The following is a 24219-nucleotide window of genomic DNA, read 5'->3' as shown; positions in this document are numbered from 1 at the left end:
ACTTTATCCATTTTAGAAGATCATTTCATGTTTTCACCCAAGAACGTTTATAATGGATAACATATTTTTAATGAAAGGTTAAGTTGGTGCCAGGGATTAATCAGTCATTTTGTGTCGTGAAGTCTGACATCCTTCCCAGAATGCAACAGGGCTTCCCGAACAATATAGCACTTTATTATTGTAAATAAGAACACATTCAAACTTCTGCAGGAACAGACTCTGTTGCAACTCTCTCTTTAATCACAAACCTATACTGTATAAAGCATTACCAATTTATAATGCAACAATTGCAATTGCTGTCTGCAAACTGTATATTATGTCATACATGCAATCATTGTGAATGTCTTACGGAGACAAATTTACAGGTACTTAAGAGGGCTTGGAGAGCGGGTTACAGTGTATATGACAGATTTCTCCATTCCCATTTCCAGGACAGAGAAAGTACTTCCCAAGGTGACCACCCCCAACCATTTTTCTTTTAGGCTGGACAAAATATGGAGAAAAGATAGCATGAAGTCATTAGACTAGCAATGCAACTTTAATCTCATACCATCTTAATCTTCTCACAAATACTTTTTCAGAACTCTACAATAAAATGATGCTTTCTCAGCTGGGACCCCAACACTTGTTATGAGTTATTATCATTATTATTATATTACAGTTGTAAATAATTGTGCATACTGTTAATCCAGTATACCTTAAAACGTATAGCAATACTAGTGATGCCAAGACTTAATTTCATAAAAGTGCACACATCTGTTTTAACACTAAAATGTATATAGTGCTGGCAGAATCAGACACCTGTAGTTATTTTGTACACCTTAAGGACAATACTTACTTATTTTACTATATGGAGTGGTCACCTTACAACGGTTACCAGAGCCAGAGCAGATGCCACAAAATATTTTTAAACCATGTTGCCTAATGAAAAATCAAAATACATAGTACTGAAAATACTTAAACTATTGTCCAGGAGAGATTAGATCATTAGAAAAATGTTGACAAGAACAGGCCGTTCGGCTCCCACCTATGTTTTTGCTGAATTCATTTTAAAGTAACAGCTTGGATCCACTATACTAATTCCCTTTTAAACACTTCAGTCATGTCACCACTTAATCTCCATTTGCTTAAATGAAAAGGTTCAACTCCTTTAATGCTTCCTCATTATTTATACTCCACAGCCATAGAATCAGCCTAGTCATTCTCTCCTATGGACTTTCCATAAAAACTGCTTTGTCTTTTTTGAACCCTGGGAACCAAAACTGCATGAAGAACTCCAGTTAAGGCCTCAATAGCATATTATAAACTTTAAGGATAGCTTCCTTTGACTTTTACTCCATAACTAGTGATATATCACCCAACATGCTATTAGCTTTCTTGTTTGGTTCTATACACTGGAAGGTGATAGTGACAAAATCACTACAACTCCTAAGTCCTTGTCGTAAACAGTACTTTCAAGTTTTACTCCTCCCATTGTGTATTCATATCTAACCTTTTTACTTTCTGTTTGTAATACTTTTCATGTATTTACATTAAACTTCATCCGCCACAAATCTGCCAAAACAGTATGCTATCCAAGTACCTCTGTAATGATTCAATGGATTCTAGAGTATCTGCCAAAACACCTAGCTTGGTATCCTCTGGCCTCAGCACTGACCCCTGAGGGACACAACTGTTAACTTCACCTAATTCTGGTAAAGTAAGGTTATTGTAACCTTTTGTTGCATTCTTATAGAATTCAATCCATGCTCACAGTTCCCTAAAACTCTTTTTCCTGCCACAGGCTGTTCAATTTTCTCCTTAATTCCTTCCATTAGTTTGCCTGGGATGCACATTAATCATATTGTCTTATAGTTACTTGGGTCTGCCCAGTCACCCTTTTTATATAACAAGATGATATTTGCTATTTTCCCACACCTTAGGAATCTCCCCAGTGTGCAGTGACTTTTGAAAAATATGCATCATTTTAGGTTAATTAAGATAAATGTTACCTGATCCTAGTGCTTTGTTAGAATACAGCCTATAAAATATCAGCAGTACTTCTCCCTCTTCAATTTCCAAATCATTCAGTACCTCCTTAGTAGTCCCTGTTGCTACTGGGAAGTTACCCACTTCCTCACATTATGCATGTTGTTATTCGCTGTACCTCAACTGTCACAAACTTAAAAGCTCATCACAGCTTATACGTTTTAGACTTTGCCACATCTATTCACAATTTGCTCTACTAAAGTTAAACTTAACTGTTTTAATCTTTGCAACTTAGGCCTGCCAAAGTACTATGAGTTGTATTATATTATGTTCATTTGACCTTAATAGTTCAATCGCCTTTACCCCTTCAATTCTATCCTGGTTATTACAAAACACTAAATCTACCCAGGTTTAACCCATGTTAGTTCTTTAACATAATGTGTTAAAAAAACAGTTACTGTCTATAATCTCCTTGTGTTGCACTGGGCTGCTTTCAGGTTTAGCACAGTTAATATCTGGGTAATTAAAGTCCCCCATTACTATAATAGCCCTCTTAACAGAAACCCATTCAATATCAAAATCCATCTTGCATACCTTATAAACACATCTGTAATAGTCCTAGTAAGGAAAGTGTTGACGCAATTGTTTTCTTATAAACTTGAATCAAAGATTGTTCACTTGTACCTGATGGGAATGAGCTTAAAGTGTCATAGGATAGGGTTGATGAAAATGCTAAGACAATCACGGATCTCTCTGCTTCATCTATGCCACTGTCTCAGAAACGATCAGCAAACTGTAGCTTACTCTCACTGCCTCTTTGCCCTCTGCCATTCCAACTTCATGGACCTTTAAAAAGACACTACTAAAAACCCATTGCTGTCTTCCTTGGGTAAAAACTGTGCTGTGCTTTGACTGACACTTGCGTCTTCTTAATGCTATAGCATCTGTAAACCACCATTTAATGCCATACACAGTATCTGGGACCTCAAAGTTTTCCATTGTTTAACTCTCATTCATATACAAAGAGTAAGATTAAGAGATGTGCTATCGTCACACAATATGAATTATTAAAAATCAAAAAACACATTAAAAAAAATTTTGGATAATAATAGGCTCTGGTAAGTGTTGTAATAAGCACATATGTCAAGAAGGAGAACTTCCAACAAAAACTCATAATATAAAAAATGATAGTGAATGTCATTGAATTAAAAAAATATAGTGAAGTAGAAATTAAATTAAAGTAGAAATTTAATTCACTGGTTAATACGTTTTATAGGAGAGGAAGCTGAAAACAGTCGGGGCTAAAATAATTTCAGTTGATTTATTATCTTCACTTTTCAGTTTTTAAGTAATGTCAGGCTAGTATATAACATGGTTGTCCCTCTACAAAAATACAGGGAACTATTGTTGAATGTCTAAGTTCTAATATTGTCAGAGATGTTGTATGAACTTAAAGAATGGATATTTAAAAAATGAAGTCATATATCTAATGAAGGTATAAATGAATTGTGATTGTTTACTATAAAATGCAATTTTGACTTGTGAGAAGCCAAAAAAGCATCAACACAAATCTTGCAGCAGGGAAAATTACTTAAACTGCATTGATTTGTTAAGTAATTTGTAAATTTGCTGTTGATTGTTGACTCTTTGAGTTAGTTGATTTTATAAATTATTTGTAGTTCTAAAGATATCAGTACTAATAATCTACATTCTAAACCTCAAGTAATGGAGTAACTGCTATGAAAGTTAAAATAAGCAGGTAACGTACAACATTAAGAAACTAAACCAATTTGTTTTATGTATCCTTTTCAATTTACATGCTTCCGTTAGGTCAGATTATCTTGGGCATAATGTGAGCTACCACAGATATGCCGATGACACACAGCTGTATTTATCAATAGCACCTGACGACCCCGACACTCTTGATTCACTGGCACAATGTCTCACTTGTGTTTCCGAATGGATGAGTAGTAATTTTCTCAAACTAAATAAAGAGAAAACAGAAATTTTAGTGATTGGCAATAATGGATATAATGAGGTTATTAGAAATAAACTTGATGCATTAGGATTAAAAGTCAAGACGGATGTAAAGAATTTAGGGGTAACTATTGACTCTGACCTGAATTTTAAATCAAATATTAATCAGATCACTAGGACAGCATTTTTTCACTTAAGAAATATAGCAAAAGTTAGACCTCTTATAACATTGCAAGATGCTGAAAAATTTGTTCATGCTTTTGTTTTCAGTCAGCTAGATTACTGTAATGCACTCCTTTCAGGACTACCTAAAAAATACATCAATCGATTGCAACTAGTGCAGAATGCAGCTGCTAGAATCTTAACTCGGAAAAGAAAATCCGAACACATCACCCCAGTTTTGATGTCATTACACTGGTTACCTATGTCATTTAGAATTGACTTTAAAATACTGCTTATGGTTTACAAAGTCTTAAATAAGATCGCTCCATCTTATATTTCGTAAATGTCTTACACCTTACACTCCAGATCGTAACCTTAGATCTTCAAATGAGCGTCTACTTAGAATTCCAAGACCTAAACTTAAAAGAAGTATTGAGGCAGCCTTCTGCTGTTAATCACCTAAAATCTGGAATAGCTTGCCAATAGCAATTCGCCGGGCTAATACAGTGGAGCACTTTAAAACACTGCTGAAAACACATTACTTTAACATGGCTTTCTCATAGCTTCATCTTAGTTAAATCTTGATGCTCCTTATATTCAATTAACTATCATTATTATCTATGGTGGCCCCAAAATCTGTACTAACCCCTATTTTCTCTTATGTTCTTTTTCCGGTTTTCTGTGGTGGCGATCTCCGCCACCGTCACCTAATCAAAGCACCGTGATGTCCTTACATTAATGGATGGCCAGAAGTCCACATGACCATCATCATCAAATTCTTCCATGAGAACCCTGAATACCATGAGGACTGATTGTGAGGTCATTTATGTTAGGTAGAAAGCCTAGAGGGGGCTGGGCGGTCTCGTGGCCTGGAACTCCTGCAGATTTATTTTTTTTTTGTTTTTTTTGTACTCCCTGGCTGTCGGACCTTACTTTTATTCTATGTTAATTAGTGTTTCCAAATTTTAATTATTTATTTTGTCTTTTTTTACTTTCTTCATCATGTAAAGCACTTTGAGCTACATTGTTTGTATGAAAATGTGCTATATAAATAAATGCTGTTGTTGTTGATGTATTACCAATCACAATTACAATTTTATCCAGTAAATCTGTTGACTTGACTTGACCATACCAAGAAAGTATACACAAATAAAATTATTCATTTTTAAATTTAGCTGGACTCAAGACAACAAAACAAGATGCATGATGGAGTACTTACGTACTTTCACTAATTGACCACGTAAATTTTGAAATGTCTGGTTTACACAGCAAACATGGACTTATTGGATTTGGGTCACCTTCTCCATAGCAAAGTCCATCAATGTTGCAAGTTCTTTCCTTAAAAATAATAATGCAGGCTATAATTCTTTTAGTAACTGTACCTTTTATTGGCAAATATTAACAGATTTATGTTTTCTGTACCTTTAATGAGCACAGTCCGTCAGAACTGGCTTCACATATTTGACAAGCTCCATCAAACAGTGTTAATGTTTTTGAATTGCTGTATTCATAACCATCATTTGAGACCTAAGAAGAAAAGAAATGGAATAAAATAAGCAATTAGACATATGCAAATATTTAGTCAAACATAAATTATTTTAGTTATAATTCTGGAATGAGCTGATTTACTTTATTTATACCTTAATCTGCCATCTGGCAAGAGGTTTATCATCAACTATATCAATGTCCATATTATGAGGTGAATGATCATTTTCCCTTGGTAACTGACAGTCTAAAACAGTGTTGCTCAAGAAGGAAGCTGTTGTAAGCTGGGGATCACCTAAACTCCATTCATCAGAAATAAACTGTTAAGAAATAAAAGACATTGAAATTAGAAAAAAAAAACACAAAATGTGAAAGGAAGAAATACAAAACAAAATAGCAATGTGCTGATCTGGATGTTGCTTTACTTCCATTCTCGACACTTTACTACTACAGCTAACCGAGAACAATTTCACATTTAAATGTGGGCACTGTTCTTTATACATTATCTCTTTTTTAAGACATACAAGTAGAATGCAAAATATTTCAGTGTAAACCTTTAGTCAATCTACTCTAAAGTGGTTGCTGACAGAAATTTTATGTTCTCCCCTCCCTGTGCACATTGATCATCATGGAATAAAACATCCCATTTCTTTTAATAAGAGAACTGTATATACATTTATAGCATTTGACATTGTTTACCTGCTTCTCAGCGCTGAATCCTTATTTTCAGAAAATGTACACACAAGGCATTTTAAAGATTTTACAGGGGTAATTAAAAAGTAGAAGTGCTTTGTGTATTAAAAATAATGCCCAGAGTCAGTACATGTTTTCAAGGGGATCATATCTACTGCAGAATGGGGGAAGTCTTCATGTTTTTGTGTGTAATTTGCACTTAGTCTGCATTATAAAATCAATGTGTAATTGGGACAGGTTAATTTTGCAATCAGGTTTGAGTGGTCAAGAGTGTTAAAGCCTCTCAGATTCACAACATGATATTATAAATATAAAGAGGAAATGCATTAATCATAGAAAGTTGTTGGAAACAGTGAAAAGGTTTAGGAAGAGGCAAAACAAGTTTGACTAACAAAGACCAAAATCCACTGTTCTTCTCCTCACCTTCAGCTGTTCTCTCTTCTGTTATATACTTTTTTCACCTTGCTAAAAAAAAGCATTTCTTCTAACTATCTTACACAATTTACCTAGTCAAGTCTATTTACTGTTTTTGACTTTCTAGGATTGTTTAGGGCTTTAGTGGTCACCAGAAAACAGAATAATCGCCGGATTACCCAACCTAGAGGTCATTGTGGAAGAACATTGTGGATGGATGTATATCCTGGATGGGATGGTTCCCATTCCCTTTACCAGTCAGATAAAGAAATAATGGATGACTGGGGGAGGCTGCCTGCCGAAAACAGCTCATATCCCAATATAATAGGCGGTAATGCTCATCTAGCATGGCTCTGGTTTAGATATCCACAGGGCTGCATGAAAAGTGTAGTTATGTAGGGCAGTCCCGTTGGGTTACCCTTTATAATTACAGGGTGCTTGCTGGGTGTAAATTTCTGGTACTGGAAGTACACCTGGATCCAGCATAAAATGAGTCATCCACAGGTTTAGGAGATGGTGGACAATGCTTGCCTGGAAGGAGTGGAAAAAGGAATTGTGTTTATTGTGGAAGAGAACCTGTAAATTTATTGTGAATAAAAGGTCTTTTGCAATCAGAACTGGTGTCTGTGTTATTTTGTCTGAGGTTTGGTATGCTCCTACAGGATACAACATGTATGGGAAGCTAACATGAAACATGTCCTCCCGCTAAGCATAAATGTGCATGCCTTTTTATTACAAGAACAAAACAGGTCAGTGATGTCTTTTTTTTATGAATTCTAAAAAAACAGTGCATCAATCTAAAGGATCAATTGCATTCCTGATAGATTATCCCACTGTAAAAACAAGATTATAGAGTCATATAATGAAATTCTTATTTGCATGGGCTAATCAATATGCAACGTCACCATGTGTCTCAGTCTACAGATGCAGCCCATTATTTATCTGATTTCAGATACAGTAAATAGAAAGAAGTAATGTATAACTTTTGAATAGTAAAGTATTTCTCCCACAGCCTGTCAGACTTTTTTTTTACCTGTTCAGTATATCTTTCTGGTAAAAGGAATACAAACATACTGTAATATATACAGTATACATCTCTCTATTATAAGAAAAAAAATCTTACGAGGGAGACATGATCTTCTCAGAAGACACTTGAGAGGGAGAGGAGACGAGATCGTCTCGGAAGACACTTTGATGTCATGCAAGACAAGGCAATGAGACAAAAGGACAGCTGTTGTATAGGCTTTTAAATGATCGACGCGCAGCAAGACAAGTAGAACAAACAGCTCGCCAGCAGCAGCAAGCCATCAGATGATCTGAACGCATCTCCTTAGCTTGCGTTCAGCCCACCCCCCTTCACAACGCAAGCAGCGCATATACATCCCATAAGAAAGAGATTTAACCATGCCCAGGGCCGGAAATAAAGTACAAAGAGTAGATGACAAAGTAGAATGTCGTAAAGAATTCAAAAATGTTGGCGCGGTACACATGCATAGCAGGTTAGTGCGATCTTGAAAAAAAGTTAATTCCAAATGTTGTTTTTACTAAAGTTTTAAAGTAAAATAATAATGCATATGTAACAATTTCCATGAAAATAGCAATCTCTTTAAATTATATATTGGTGGGAGAGCAAAGAGAGCAGGGGGCGGAGCCCCCTAGTATATATTTATGTGTATATATATATATATATCTCTGACTGAAATATGCTATGTTTATGTAATATTTTTGATGTCCTTTGAATAATGTTTTGTGTATTTGGTAATTAATTCTGTTTTTGATTTTCTATTTTTTTGGTTTATTTATGTGATATTAAGCTTTTATTAATATTGCATTTAGTAATTATTTTGCTATTTTGTATTATGTTAATATTGAATGATTTAGCTATCCATGCTGTCTCTTAAACTATGCACTTTTTGGCCCCTGCTTTATAAAATGAAAAATTTCTGTTTCTACGGATGCTTCAGCATTGTGTCTTGATTTTGATAACTGGTTTTATTTTTCTTGTTTTGGTTTTTGGATTTCTTGGAGTTTAGTCCCCTTCTCTTGTTAAAGATACTCTTTGTTTTGCTATATGGCAGTATTGTTTGCTGCAGATTTTGCCTTTTATGTGTACCTGTTTTTTTCCTTCTTTTTCTCTGCCTTTCCTTATGTGCTTCTTTATTTTGAATTCTTAAATAATACAGATACAGTCTATTACTGTGGGTTTCAGTTTTGATGGTGATTCTCCTGCTTTTCTTCATAATGTTTTAGTTTTTTTTTTTTAACTTTTGAAACCACTGCCCCATTTTGGGTCTATGCAGGCTTGAAACCTTGCCTCTTGAGTTTGGGGTTTGGGTGCTTGAGGTGAAGCTTAGTGGATGGAGACCATTGCTGAGGGCAGGTTTAGCTTTTTGTATATATTTTTTTTTTTGTTCAACTATTTTAAGATTTTATGGTGTCACATACATTCGCAGTGTAAACATTTGCAGTTGGTCATTTTATCACTCTTTATTTTTCCTTTTCTTTCACAGGAAGCCTCATCAAAGTACTATTTACAGTTCCAACAAAATATTGCAAAGAAGGTTGTAATGTCACAAGGCTTAGAGGCTGCCACTACATATGGGTTGGACCTAACAAGGTTCTGATCACATGAAGAAAAAAGGCTCTGACAAGGATTAGCATTGATCACTAATCTAGGAACGGAAGGGCAGTAGTTCAACTGTTTGTATCAAATATCCTGACAGTGGTGATTTCATTGGAAGCAATAAAAGAAAATGGAAGTGTGGGACAAAAAAACCCCTAGTAGAGTCCTCAAGGCTGCTAGATGGAAGCAAGGTGGTCCTCTTTGTACCTCACCACCACTTAGGGGAGTGTAACCTGTCTAAATGAAAACTTCTGCTTAGCACTGCAGAAGCACCTGGTTCCAAAGGAAATACAGCCCTAGGATTTCTGTGGCACATTTGTGGTGTCTGAAATAGTTTTGCAGATTGTTCCCGAAGTAGAGTGAAAGCCACCTGTTCCTCGCTTGGTAGTTGAGGTTGGAGTCTTGGAGAAAGTGAGAGAATAAGAGAGACAGACATGGAGAGATTAGAGCTAAAGGAGTTCATTTGGTGTGTGGTTAAGTGAACCAGCTACCCCATAAACAGTCCTACTTCAGTACTACTTCTGGAAAGGTCCACAGAGGCATTAGGTGTTTATTATTTATCTGCTTATTACTGTCTGCTTGATTTATCATTTTATTTCCTTTTTTCTAGTTATTATTTTTAGATTTTGGCCTCACTAGAAGTATTTTGGATGCGGAGGCAATTATACTTTGGTTGCTTCGTAAGTCTGATATAAAATGACCTTACCTGTTCTTTTATGACTTCACACTTCAAGTCTGGTGAATCTTTAAAACCTTGACCAAAAATTCTCACTGACGAGCAGTCATATTGACGAACATCACAAAATCCAGCATTTTCTAGCTCAATAATTTCTGGAGGCTGATCTTCGGAAGCAATTGAAAAGGTACAAATACAAAAAAAAAAATCCACATAATTACTTAGGAAACTTTTGAAATGGCAGGAATACTTCAGGATGCACTGTGTGATAAACTTAAGAGTGTCCAATATCTAAATGTGTATTTGAAACCTACATGTTGCAAATTAAAGTCTGTTTAAAAATATTCAATAAGAAAACATTTGTGATAAAATCATTATTTAACTATGTAAGACTTTAATTAATTATTTTATTATTCAACACACTTTTGAAATGACAATTATATTTTATGATGCACTGTTTAATACACTTCAAAGTGCATGAAGTCATGTTGTAAATTTAAGTTTGTTTAAAAATGTTCAATAGGCAAACACAGGTGATACAGTAAATTTTTTTTTTTTTTAGAAGAATGTATATCGCTGCAGAGCTGACAGAGGATTTTTTCCAAATTACTCCAAGTACAAATAACATATTCTGTCATATCATTATCTCTGGATTATTCAATAAAAAGCATAAAGATATACATTGAAATGGTTAACATACTGTATAGGAATGACTTTTCAGCCTCAAGGAACATGTTACAAACACAGTTTACGTTAACTTTAAATGAATACATTTTTCCCGGAACCCATATTAGGAGAATAATTTTGTACATAACAGAAGTGCAATTAAATGTCCAAATTACATCCTTAGCAGACACTATATGAACCGAAGTCAAGTTTTAATTCTACTTGAGTAGGTCTTATGTACCAGATGATTATTTGGTTCATTTGTGGGTGCATAACATCTGCTGGTTCTTTGGCAACTCAACTCTTTTAATGATTGTGCAGTACAATTCAAAGTTTTAATTTGCATTTCTTTTTAATCACAACATTGCCATCATGTTGAATCATACACATATTTGTTGCTGAAAAAGTCTTTACAATGTTGCCATCTAATGGTTAAAGTATGAACTGCCTTAGTGAGTTCTAAAGTTATGTACTGTATTTAAAGGTCACAAACAAAAAAAATGCTTTATAAAAAAGTACTTAATTAGTGCCTCTGTTTGTTTCCTAATTTCTGTCTAGTCTGGGGTAAAGCAAAAATAAAAAGGGGAACAAAATTATATTAAAAACGAGTTTTTACATACTGGTTTGGTCTTTAAGATAATTAAGCGATCCCATCTTATTACCACTTATTAAAATGACCCAGACCCGGACCCAAGTGCTTGGCACCTTTCCTACCATAGTTTTGTGAAGCTTCAAAGATAAAGACTATTTGAATGACTCATTTTTTCCAAACACTAGTGGCTAAGGTGATTTTAGCATGGAAGCCAGGGGGAAAAAACATTGTCGACCATGGGTAACTGTGAATAAAAAACCAAACTGCTTAACTGTGTCGCCTGTGCAGGGAAAACGAAGCAAGCAACCCCAGATCACTTCACTGCTAACGTCAATATAATGTAAGAGCAGGAACATTTAAAACACTTTACCAGCTTGACAGTAAGGAGTTACTAAAGTTGGGCAACAGTGCATGAAATGCACAAAATATTTTCTGAGGGTACAAAGGTGCAAAACATCTGATTAAAAAATAATCATCCATAAAAGTAATTTAGTCCATCTTTCTTGCTCATTTGCTTGTTCTTTTCATATATGAAGATGTATACTGTATGTACACTCTACTCTATACATGCACACACATCATTTGTACATCTTCTTTATAATTGTACTATTTTGTAGCTGTTTAAAATGTATTTTATTTTAACTTATGTAATTAGTATGTGATGTTGTGTTATGTTATAAGCAGGTACAAAGCTACCAAGTTAAATTCCTGGACATTAAGTACTGGCAAATAAAAATGATTCTGGTTTCTGATCCACCATATTCTCATGTGGTGCACAACTAAAGAAGTCTGTAAACCTGAATGCTTATACCCACAATCTCCATAGTGGGTTAAACATGGTGCAAATGTATATTTCTGACATCTTTTAGGTTCACAGACGCCCTAAAGACTAAAGGTAAACAGCAACAAAATTACAGTGACCAGCTTCTGCCAACCTTCTGCTGGATAAGCAGTTTTAGAAGATGGATGGATGGATTGCTAATTTTTAGAACTCTCATCAGTCCTATCCTGATGTTGGTGGAATGTTCTAGGTTGACAACAACAGAACCAATAACCAGAACTCAACCCAACTGAGCAGTTATGGCTCCCGAAACAGTATTTTCTGCATTCATCATCAAAACACCAAATGACTGAATTTCTCATGGCATTATGGTGTTGCATCCCTCTAATACAGTTTTAAGACACGTGTTGACTCCATAACAAGGTACATTGAATCTGCTCTGACAGCATGTGGTGATTTAATATGAAACGAATACATTTTATGAAGGTGTTCCCTGTATTTTGTAAGTTACCTGTGCATTTCATGAATTAAAAGATTTAAGCAATCTTCATAGATTTTTGTGCATATCCCATAATTATGTTGTTAAATAAATATTTTGTTTGTACCATTTAAGCATTTTCTTTTTTTTTTCATTATGATAAATTAATTAGGCAGTCATGGGTAAGAAAGATTTATGGCAATCAAGGACATGTCAGTGCTGAAGTGTTCAAATTTAGAATGTTTTGATAAACAGGAGTTCTGTGAATTAAATCATCCCTGAATGGTTTCTCTTGTTTCTGTTGCAAAATATCAATAAATTTAAAACAATAGTTCCACTGTACTTCAGGCTACATGGAATGAGGCATTGTTGTGATCAATATTATATGTTGTATAAGTACAATGGCAAACTCTGTGCTAGGTTAAAATCACACCCTCTGATCATTAGCGTGGGACTTTATTGAGAAGATTACAGTAACAGTATAAAAAGATGTGCCAGATATGCCATATCACAAATGAATCTAGATAAGGAACTCCATTTCAAATCCTTAGTATGTATTAATTTAGGAAAAGCACTTACCAGAAACTATACTGCAGTCATAGGCCCCATATCCTGGATAGCACACACATCCCCATTCGGCACATTCTCCATTCCCATTACAAAGGTTTGGACATTTCAGTAACGACAAAAGGCTGTTATACTCCTTTGAGTGGCTCTGCTCTATAAGCTTTCTTTCACATTCATTCTCTAGAAGGGGCAATCCTGCTGTTGACCAGCTGATGTCATCTTTTAGTTGAATATCTAGAATGCACATGTCTATAACATCCATTACTCTTTTACCAAGAAGGACTCCACATCCCTTGCCTATGCTTGAATTGGCTACTGTATGTTGGCACAACTCAGCTACTTTTGATTCTGTCAGTCCTGAAGGAGTTGGCCAAGAAGGCACAGTGTCAAAGGCAGAATTAGGGGTGTGGTCCTCAGGGAAGAAATAACTGAAGCCTTCGAGGTCTGTCTGGCTGAGACTTTGATAGGGAAAGCTTGAAACATATTCATAATAATTCTGCCTTCTTCGTCGATTGTTAGGCTGCCACTTATTCTGCAGATCATCATGTTTATATGCATCAGTGATAGCACTTCTGCTGGGTGAACCTCTTTCCATTGTAATGTATTTATGTGGCCTAGCGAACAGATTACTGTGTCCTGATGATGTTTCTTCTGAATTGCTTTGATTATTTTTATGAAGTACTCTTGAAAGGGGAGAAGAAAAGGAATCTGATCCCGTCCCAATCTCTCGTCGATGTAATTCCCTGAAATGCTCCGTTGGATTTATGTATTCGGCAGTTATGTCCAAAACTGGAATTAAAGTTGAAAGTCTTACATTTGCATTGTTTAAACAGACTGGTGAAGCCCCTGCATGTGCGGGAAAATTAAACTTGTTTGATGGAGAATGTGTCTTCAGTGTGTCAGTTTTACAGTTACAATAGTGCTTTTTCAGGAATGTACTTTTAAATGATGGTGAATGATCAAATAAACTATTTCCCGCAGCCACCCTAGAAGAAAGACATAAAAAATATTTTATTAAACAATCTCTCATTAAATTCTGTGTTGCATTATATTGGATGTTGTGCAATAAACATAAAATATTACAACATTTATAAGAACTCCCGCGTTAACATAGGCAATTGGAGAATCTGTGCACAGATATTCTCAGTCCTAAGGGAGGGATATCTCAGTACTCTTTATATGTAAATTCTGTCCATTCATGCAAACACTTGGTCTGAGAACTACAAGTGAACAATAAAATGCTTAGAAACCATGTATTGTTTTAGCAAGATTAGCTAGTTTATGATACAAGGTAATTAATTATTTTTTGAAGAAGACCTGTTCTCTGGTTAGTCCTATGGTGCTGTACCAAAAGATATCTTAAAGACACTGGCTGTAAAGCCTATCGAGGATTAAACCCTACTTTGTGCCCGGCGGTCACCTTAGCATCCTGTAACCATGTAATGGAACATGTGATACACAGAAAAGTATAGGCTGCTGTGTAGTACAAAAAAGGAGACACGTATGGTACACTTCGTAATGTACAAATTTTAGATTTTTTCAAAAATGATCTTCATTCTTCCATTTAAGTTAAAACATGTTTATATCATGTTTTAATGTCTAGCAAAATTTAGCCAAAATATTGTGCCAATAAATATTAGGCCTTCATCAATGGAATAGGAAGCTGTTGAAGGTGATGCTACTTTAGTAAATATGAACTCTGTGCATTCAGGTTGTATTAGTCATTTACTCCATCTTGAAAATCATAAAATGAGTAGTTATGCCCAAAACACCTGTGTGTACTTCATGCATAAGTATAGTATATTATGTGTGAGGAATCCTATACTTCAGAAATGTTGGTCCGACCTTTTTAAAGCTATAATAATCTTCTTGACATTAATTACCATAGAGTGAGATACTCTTAGAGCTGTTTCTATCCTCAGTTTAAACATTAGAAACTCCTGGTTGCATTAATAATGGTAAAGTGTCTCATGGATTCAACTTCCTGGGTTCAGTTCACATGCCTCACTCATGTGAAATGAGTGAGCCAATAGAAGACCAACTAAGTGAGGGCCTCAAACTCCCACCAATTTCACTCCAACAAGTTTCTTAATTAGGCACTGAGTGTTGTCGTTTATTAAAACCATTGTTTAATTCCATGGCTTGTTGCTACTCTCATTGTGCAATAGCACACATTTCCCAAATTGTTGCTTTTCCCTTTTCTAAGAGCACTGTTAAAATGTTTTGTGGACCTGAGCGAATCAACATTCCTGAGACCTTCATCTTTCTTTATTTTCAGATACTGTATGATTGACACCGTTTTCTAGTCATGTTCTGGCTCATTTTGTATCTGATTATTGTTTGGCAACTAATTAAGGAAGTTTTCAAGAGCAAGACAATTAAAAAAATATTATTATTATATATAATTCAAAAGAAGTTAATTAGCAGCAGAAACAGGTCACTAATTAAGAAAAAGGTTATAATGAATACCAGCAGCCACTGTGGTCCACCAGGACCAGAGCTGGGGACCTATGCTCTAAACTATGTCTTATTTACTGCTAGGATTTTTAATAATAACCTGGGGCCTCTTGTATAACGCCGTGCGTAGAACTCGCACTATAACATGGCGTAAGCACAAAAGCCGAAATGTGCTTACGCACAGAAAAATCCAGATGCAGGAATCTGTGCGCATCCAACTTCCACGTTCTTCCGCTACATAAATCCCGATCAGCGTGAAAACTAACGCTCGTGCACGCGCTTTATGTACCGCCCCAGCTCCTCCCAGAATTATGCCTCTTTGAATATACAAAATAATATAAATCGCCCTTAAGCGCAGCCTTCTGTGAAAAGACAATGGGAAAAGCACGGGGGAAAATATAAGAATTTAAGCGAATACCAAGTGGAGGCAAAGGAAAAACATACTATTTGTTCAAATAAACCGTGGTATAATCAACAAAAGGAAGTTGATTGAGTGACATAGCGTGTTGGAGAAACTTGAAAGCTCACATCCACAAAATCGCACAGTGCCGGAAATAAAAAAGAAGTCACATATCAAAGTCGCCGTGAAAAGCCGAGTTGTAAGCCCACTGTCTGAGTGTCATATGAAAGCTTATTAGGGTACAGAGAAAAAAGGCATACGGTGGGGAAAAAGCACGAAATGTCAACTTCAATCTCGACATATCCACTTTAATCACGTAGTTTATTTTGTCATTAAAGTGGAACATCATAAACTTCATCTTAAAATCGTTTAATTAACCAGTTTCTCAAATCACATCGTAATTAAAGTAGCACGTTAAATGCTTTGTTTTGTATTTGATCTTCTATGTGCTCTATGTGTGTGAATCACTACTTACTTCTTAAACCGGCTCTCTTCCTCCTACTGGACACAGAGTCCATTACATTCGTGATATTACAGCTCTCTGAATAACTAAAATACTGAGATGTATACGTGATGTCATTTTCATGATGATAGGAGTTAAAGCACGTTATTAAACATGTGTTTCACTTCGATGAAATAATTTATTGCAACAGTACTCAGGGGCGGCTCTAGGCTTGTGGTGGCACTGGGCAGAGGAAGAATCGGTGGCTCCTTCGCCCGCCAATGTAATGCACGGTGGATGGCCACGTCCGTTGCAGACACTGCATAGCCGCCTCGTGCTCATGGCACAAGCATTTAACTTTTGCCGAAATTTGTCGCTCCGTTTTTTGCTGTGTTGTTATTTTCTCTTTCTGTTTTATATTCAATATATATTGGCGTACCCGTCACTGCAGTCAATGCTTTTCTTTCCCCACGTAACCGACCGCCATACAATTAGCTCTGTAATAGACGTTAAGCCTAATTCTTCAAAACGCTTAAAGAACATTAAAATATCTTCGTAGTACATGTTTAATTATTCTATCCTTAACGACACTTTCAGTGAAGAATATAGATTATTTAAATGAAGTTAAAGTTTTATCTGTATAATTTAACAAACATATTTTGCTGCATTTCACCTTAAAAATGATATCGTCATCATATGTAAATACGCGCTTTATAAAGTGGCTCAGGTTGTGCGATATTATAACTGTAGTGCAAGTTTACAGTGGGGTGATTGTACTTATAAGTACAAACAGTTCTACAAGGAGCACTTGATTGAGTGCATTTAAAGTTCTTGGGATTAAACTGTTTCTGAACCGCGAGGTCTGTACAGGAAAGGCTTTAAACGTTTTGCAGTGGCTGAGACAGCGTGTCCTTGAAGCTGTATACCGATAATTCTCTTTCCGATCAGCTGCTGCTGTGATTCACACTCAGATACAGTGATATAAATACTCCGAGTGGTGCAATGAGAGTAATATGGAAAAAGATGATCCGCTGTGGCAACTCCTAACGGGAGGAGCTGAAAGAAGAAGAAGAAAAATAAGAAGAAGAGGAAGGTGCAGTGAGAGTAACAACGCTAAAGCAGTTATGGTATTTGGAATACTATGGCTGTTCCCTGGACCATTATATTGTTACGAGTTAATTACAATCAGATGCATTACACTAATAAACAATATGCGGTTAGTTTCGGTGTATTTATAAAGCCGCGTCATGAAAATAATGAGTAATCACACAGGAACAGTAGCACTGCTTTGACGCTGGGTGCCGCCAGTCTGCAAAACCGAGCGGAGAACTTGCGTACGACAAAGCATGAGGTACCGTGGAAATGTGCGTGGCTTTATGCCAAGTGTAGGTTTTATACATCGCGATTTGAACGTGGAAAAGTTCTTACACAACATTTCTGTGCGTACGCACAGTTTATACATGAGGCCCCTGGTTTTTCTTTTTTCCTCCAAAATGGTAATTTTCAATGTCATCTAAATTGAGGTAAAAAATCTATTTTTGCCATGTAATTAATGATGTCAATGTTACATTGCTAAAAAAAAAAGTTCTTAAAATGTTAAAAGCATAAAATATAAAAAGAAAATCTGCTGTCAGCCTAAGACTGAAATATCTACTTTCACCAAGTCATTTGATTTTCTAGATTTCATCAGGGGACCTATATGGTACAGGTATATAAGAGGTTTTGTATTCCAAACGTATAATTAATTGCTACTACTCAAGATTTTGCATCATTTTAGCAACATATCCATTAAATGATAGAAATGAATAATCAAACAAAGAAAGTTTGTAAATGTGTATACTCTACCTCCATTCCTCAATAAAAACAGATGAATTTTGAAGTACAGAATGGCCATCTGCACCGCGGAAGTCATTTTCTATATTTTGATCAAATGTTCCACACAAGCCTTCAGTATGATGATGATCCAAGCTAGGAGCTCGGACAGTTAAACTCATCCCCCACTCATTTACATCAGCTCGAACAAAAGCTCCTGATGAAAATGTAACCTTACAGAAGAAGAATAAAGAACTAATAATAAAGAAAATCAATTTTAATTTGTTTCAAAGAAAGATCCATCACAGAAAAAATATAAAAGTGGCACGATTATGGTAAATTAAAGCAAAATGTTAGAATTTATAATCCAAGAAAGGGAAGTTATTCAAGATGTTTCAATTTTTAACAACTATTAAAATATTTGCACTTTTAAAATTTGACTTTATAAATCCATGGCCTGTTTTTAGAATGTTTTACACCAAAACAAATGTACAGAATATATAATCTTGGTACCACAAAGGAAAACTAATGCATGCTATCCCACTTTCATTCTCTATCTCACATCAAATTATGTGAGTACTTTCCATGCTTTTGAGACATTTTTTTCATAGCTTTTAACAGTTTTGATTGCTTTATTCACCTTCAGTTTTTCTAAACATACTTTTTTTTTTATTACACATTTACATTTTGTAACTGAAAAGCCCTGAATTTACACACAAGTCTATTTAGGTTCTTATTTTGTCCTAATAAATGGTATGTTCTTTCTGTAATGATAATTGAATACGCATCATATTACTACTAAGTCAAAAACATTAACCAAGATTTTACAGGGCAGGCAGTTTATCTGAATGCTGCCTCAGTAAAAACAGACTTTATTATATTTATTATATCTGTTTGGCCCTGTACTCATAGATCAAAATGTGATTTAATGACAGTTTAATGGCTGAGAAATGACTTATGTGAATTAAAATAAGGCAACTTGACAGGGTTTATAAAAGATTATCAGTAGACAATACAATAATAAAATTGTGGTTCAAACTCCCATCTTTGTTCTAATTTACATACCGTGACTTTTCTTCCTTGGTATGATTCTGTTATGATGATATTTTTACTACTAGAGTCTTTGTTCTTTATTGCTAAGTGTGGTTTTGTCTCACGTAGTTGACCATTACACATGTCAAACGAAATCATATCTTCATCTTCTTTAGCAACAAAGCCACAGATGCATGAAGCGAAGTAACTGTGGCTTCCACAGTCCCACTGGCGAACATGCACTTCAAACTCCCGGCCCGTACTTTTATATAATACAAATGTTCCAGTTTTGTAATTATCATATTTTCTGTAGAAATGGAAAAAGTAGAGATTATAAAACAAAAACTTCATATACACAAAGGCTATCCCAAAATAGTGAATACATTAATTGTACAGTTCAGTAGCAATATAAATAGAAAATTACTATAGCTTAATCTTTTTGTTAAATTTTCTATAAAATTCTTGTTCTGCATAATACCATTTTTGCCAATGTTGTAGAACCTTGAAGGTCCACTTTCAGCAGAATGTCTTGCCAGCCAGGAAGTAGTGACTATCTTCTGAAACACATTGTGCTATCATTTCTTATGTTCACCCTGATATCATTATCTATTTTTTCTTAGTGATAGCAGTTGGATAACTACTATTGTTTGATCGCTAGTGTTAGTATTGCTGCCTCTACAGTGCATTATTACCCATGGTGTGATATTGCTAGAACTCTTGCCGTCATTTCTGTACTTATGCATGTAAATTGAAGTTGTGTCAGAATTGTTCCCTTTAGAAATTAGTCTATGTCAGCCATTTTCTTACACTGAACTATAAACACATGAATGAAGTAAAAATTGTCAAATTTTCATTGTGGTGTGAGAGGATAAATGAAATGCTAGTAATGATACCACACATTTTAAATATGTTGGACATTACTTCGTAATTAGTGTACAATACGCTCATACCTTTTGGTAAGACTCTTGTACATAAACAATATTTTACTAATAATATTTAATTAATAATCATTTTAATAGCAAATATCATTCTCATAAGCCATAATTGTCAATGAAACATTATGCTTAGAGTTTACAAACCATTTGTAATCACCTGATTACAGTCTCTCCAAATATAATACATACTGTATGCTAAATTATCTTGATCCTTCTCACTAAGTTGGTTTGCAGAGTTAAAGAATTTTAAACAGTTAATTGAAAATGCAATTGATTGTAAGAGCATTTTGTCTTTCGAGAATTGTGAAACTTTAAAATCCTTTATGAACTGAAAAAGCAAACAGAAATGCAAGTCACACTTTGAATCTTAAAGACAGTGTCTGAAACAGCAGTTATGCTTTTCTGAAAGGAAGATGTTCATCTTTTTTTAATATTTTATTTTTAATATAATTTCTAAGTGTAATCAAGGCAAAAAGGAATTCTGGAGTCTTTACACAAAGAATATATATTGCATTTACTCAAGCATTAAGTTACTTATGTAGCTATAAATGATTGTATCATCTTGTATTATATACTTTTAAAAAATTGCAATGTTTATTTTAAGTCTACAGCTGTAAGTAGATATAGAGAAACATTCAAAACACAAAACAAATACAGTGATTATACATTACCTCCCATCAAATGTAATAATATGAGGGTCTGTGAATAAATAGCAGTATGCAAAAGGTGCATCTTTAACTGTAATCTGACAAAAGAAAGAAATGAAAGCATGATCAAACACTTGCCATGCTCCGAAAAATAACACCATACTGTTACATGTATCACATTTAGTCGGTTTCATTAAACGAGTGTTTAATTAATTATTTTCACAGTTGCATTTAAAAATTCCCTTAGTTGGAATGATTGAATTTTGACATCTTGCATCAAACAACACTGAAAGGCAGTTTAAAATATTACAATTATTCACATATTTTCATTACAGCTATGCTAGCAGATTAATTGGCTAGCTTCATCTTACAATTTCCAATCCAATTTGTTATTCTACTAGCAAGTAATGCAGTGTCATAGCCTGCGTGTGGGGTGAGGTGATGAGGAAATTTTCATTCAAAAGTATATATTTTTTTAACATTATGAAAAAGTAATACTAAAAAATGGCAGTTATATATGAATCAGTGAGAATTATAGATGTATTCACTTCCTTTTTCCTATACTGCCTTTAAAAATTGTGAAAAATATTTTCATTATAAAAATTTCTAATTTTACTTAATATAATTTTCACAGCTTCACTACACTGCAAGCTTCTGAGAGTCAAAACGACACAAGAACATTTTGGGGATATATAATATCAGTGCATGATATTGACTTTCAGTTTTCTGATTTTCAGATACCATATAGTATATGTACTTGCACCACCTTTATGTGAATGTCTTTTGTCTTTAACAATAATTTGTTCTCCTTTGGTACAGGTTCTAGTGTTTACACTTATCCCCATGGGACAGACTTATAAAACTTGCATATGTACAAAAAAATGGCCGAAATGTGCGTATACAACTTCCATCCATCCATTATCCAACCCGCTATATCCTAACTACAGGGTCACAGGGGTCTGCTGGAACCAATATCAGCCAACACAGGGCGCAAGGCAGGAAACAAATCCCCGGGCAGGACGCTAGCCCAGCGCAGGCGTATACAGCTTTCCACACAAAAGTTGATATTTATAAAAGAAAACTTGACCAGAGAACTTGCATGTATTTACAGTGGCTCTGACTCATCCATATGCAGCATTTCAGAGAAAGAGGGCAATGACAGCATCCATGATCAAGTAGGGAGATGCAGCAAAACCAGCTAAGTAAAGAGTCATGCATTTAATTATTCATATCACCAAGCTGTTATTATAATGTGTGTTGATGTGACAAACAATAAACTTCTAAAGTGATAAATATAATGTACAAACTCTATTGTAGTTGGCTAGGTATTTGCACTGAACAACTTACTTGGGCTTTTTGTCAGTTTATATCAGCTACCTCTCTCTTTTTAGCATTAGAAACCAAAGCAATCTCTTTTTTCAATTATTGCATTAAGTAAAAACACAGGCTTGTTTGGCTCTACTTGAAGAGTATGGAAGTGATCATATATGAGTTTTAGGGACTTTGTTTCTCCGTGATGATGACTAGCTAATGAGCCAATTTAGGCTTCCAAGAGCCATTCTATCAGAACAATGTGCTAAGTTGCCCCTAGCCTTAGAAAGATAGACTGCCCAAATTTTGGCTCTACCTGTTTATATCCAGGTTTTAACAACAGTTGGCTTTCTGACAATAAGCACCTATGAGTTGGAACTGACAGACAGTCAAGGTTCAGTTCCATCATTCCTGCTGTGCTAGAAGCCATACACCAACTGACAAGGCACAACATTCAGTTTACTTGTAGTCTGAGTGTACAGGTCAACATAAAAATTCAATTTGCACCAGTGTCTGGTTTTCCTAACTGAATACAGTATTACATATTGCAATAAGAGCATCTATTGAAAATGAATCTGCTCTTGTTAACTATAAGCAGTTTCATTCCATTAACACACAAGTCATCTCTGATTCCAGGATGAGATTGACAAATGTCAGGACTACTGTGGCATAATGCTGCATAATAAGGCATCTCTGATGCAAAGCACAGACAGAAATCAGAAAATGTAGATCTGCTTTTTCCTCCTTCTGCTGCACGTACACACAGTGACAAGCGATCCACTTTGTCACCTGATATTGCACTGCATTCATGGCAGCAGTAATATATTGGCATTCGATTTTTTGCTTTTCTTGGTGAAACCCGCACTTAGGCCAACAAATAAAGTTTTTTTGTGTGCCTCTAATTTAGAGACAAGAACGTCTCTCTTGCAGAACATTAGGCCATCTGGGAGGCTGCTCTACCAGCCAATGAACATTAACAGCATCATGATTGCATATGTATGAGGTTGATTAGCATTCTCCATGTATGGTTGTTTCAGAGTGGCAACCAGGCAGGGTTCAAGATGCATTCACATATACACATTTACAAGGTGATTTGTGATTTATAAAAGTAAATTGCTTACAAATGTGTGTATGCCAGATTTTATGCTGTTTTTTAGTGTAAGCATACTTTCACACTTGAACCCACACAAAGTTTCATAAATGAGACACCAGTTTCTTACTCATCACTTATAATATAGTGGTGGATTACTTCTCCTTGAAGCGGTAAATAGATAAAACAAATTGTTAGGAGAGGTGGCTCAGTCAAAGCCTTAATTGGAAAGTCCAAGTTCTAACAATTGAGGTGAAAGAATGAAGCTAGAACTCTGCTATTTGAAAAGTTATGATGTGACAGTACTAGGAAGTGTGAGAAATATCAAAATTTAAGAGTAGTGCCGATTAAAGTGTTTCTTTCAATACTCATGGCAAACAAGCTGAGGTGATGGTCTTTAATGAACCCTGTAAACATGTAAGAGGGCAAAAATTTAAACGAAAGCTAAATATAAAATTTTCTACAATTTATTACAAAAACTCATAGAAGTGGAGCATTTGTTTAGGCATGGAAAAATGAAGCTGGCATATAACAAAGTGGCACTAAATACTCTTCGATTAAAATGTTTAAAAATTCTTTTACACTTTGCTTTCACCAAAGGCAGTTATTCCAATCGTTGTATGCTAACAAATGTAAAGGCTTAACTGACTTCAAATGTCACTCTACCTAAGGCTTTCTGAGTGTGGGCTGCAAATGCTAAATTGCCAACACACAAGAAATGAGACAACCTATTCTTTATATTTTAACAAGGGAAGATTTAACTACAAAACAGAAAATGATTTTGTTTGGTAATTCTGAAAGTTAAAATTACAGTATGATACATGATCACATGCAGATGTTGCATAAATAAATTATTTATTAGCTGGTGAACTTGAGGGTAGTTTAAGGTAGCAGAGAGCAAAGGGAATATAGTTCTTTATTTGTAAGGACAATACTGTTCCTAGTTGAAGAAGGTCTGCAGGTTATGATATTGCATGTTATGTATTGATTGTGGCTTCACCCCTTGCCTGC

The 24219-nt window shown here is 35.1% G+C and overlaps 1 protein-coding gene across 4 annotated transcripts in view; it reads right to left on the bottom strand.

Moving 5' to 3' along the window:
* Nucleotides 1-24219, bottom strand: part of vwdel (von Willebrand factor D and EGF domains-like) — a 113498-nt gene that overhangs the window by 41020 nt on the left and 48259 nt on the right. For all 4 annotated transcript variants that reach the window (XM_039736953.1, XM_039736954.1, XM_039736951.1 and 1 more), the window contains 8 exons: nucleotides 20832-20905; nucleotides 19259-19532; nucleotides 18227-18426; nucleotides 13095-14068; nucleotides 10029-10165; nucleotides 5748-5912; nucleotides 5530-5634; nucleotides 5331-5445 (listed from right to left, as the gene is read on the bottom strand). In XM_039736953.1, coding sequence (XP_039592887.1) covers nucleotides 5331-5445; nucleotides 5530-5634; nucleotides 5748-5912; nucleotides 10029-10165; nucleotides 13095-14068; nucleotides 18227-18426; nucleotides 19259-19532; nucleotides 20832-20905 — 2044 coding nt within the window. The remainder of the gene's footprint in view (nucleotides 1-5330; nucleotides 5446-5529; nucleotides 5635-5747; nucleotides 5913-10028; nucleotides 10166-13094; nucleotides 14069-18226; nucleotides 18427-19258; nucleotides 19533-20831; nucleotides 20906-24219) is intronic.

The sequence above is a fragment of the Polypterus senegalus genome, chromosome 15 (genome assembly GCF_016835505.1).
Source record: "Polypterus senegalus isolate Bchr_013 chromosome 15, ASM1683550v1, whole genome shotgun sequence".
NCBI classification, from domain to species: domain Eukaryota; kingdom Metazoa; phylum Chordata; class Cladistia; order Polypteriformes; family Polypteridae; genus Polypterus; species Polypterus senegalus.
Note: the sequence above shows the minus strand (reverse complement) of the source record. Positions and strands in the feature narration are given on the sequence as shown.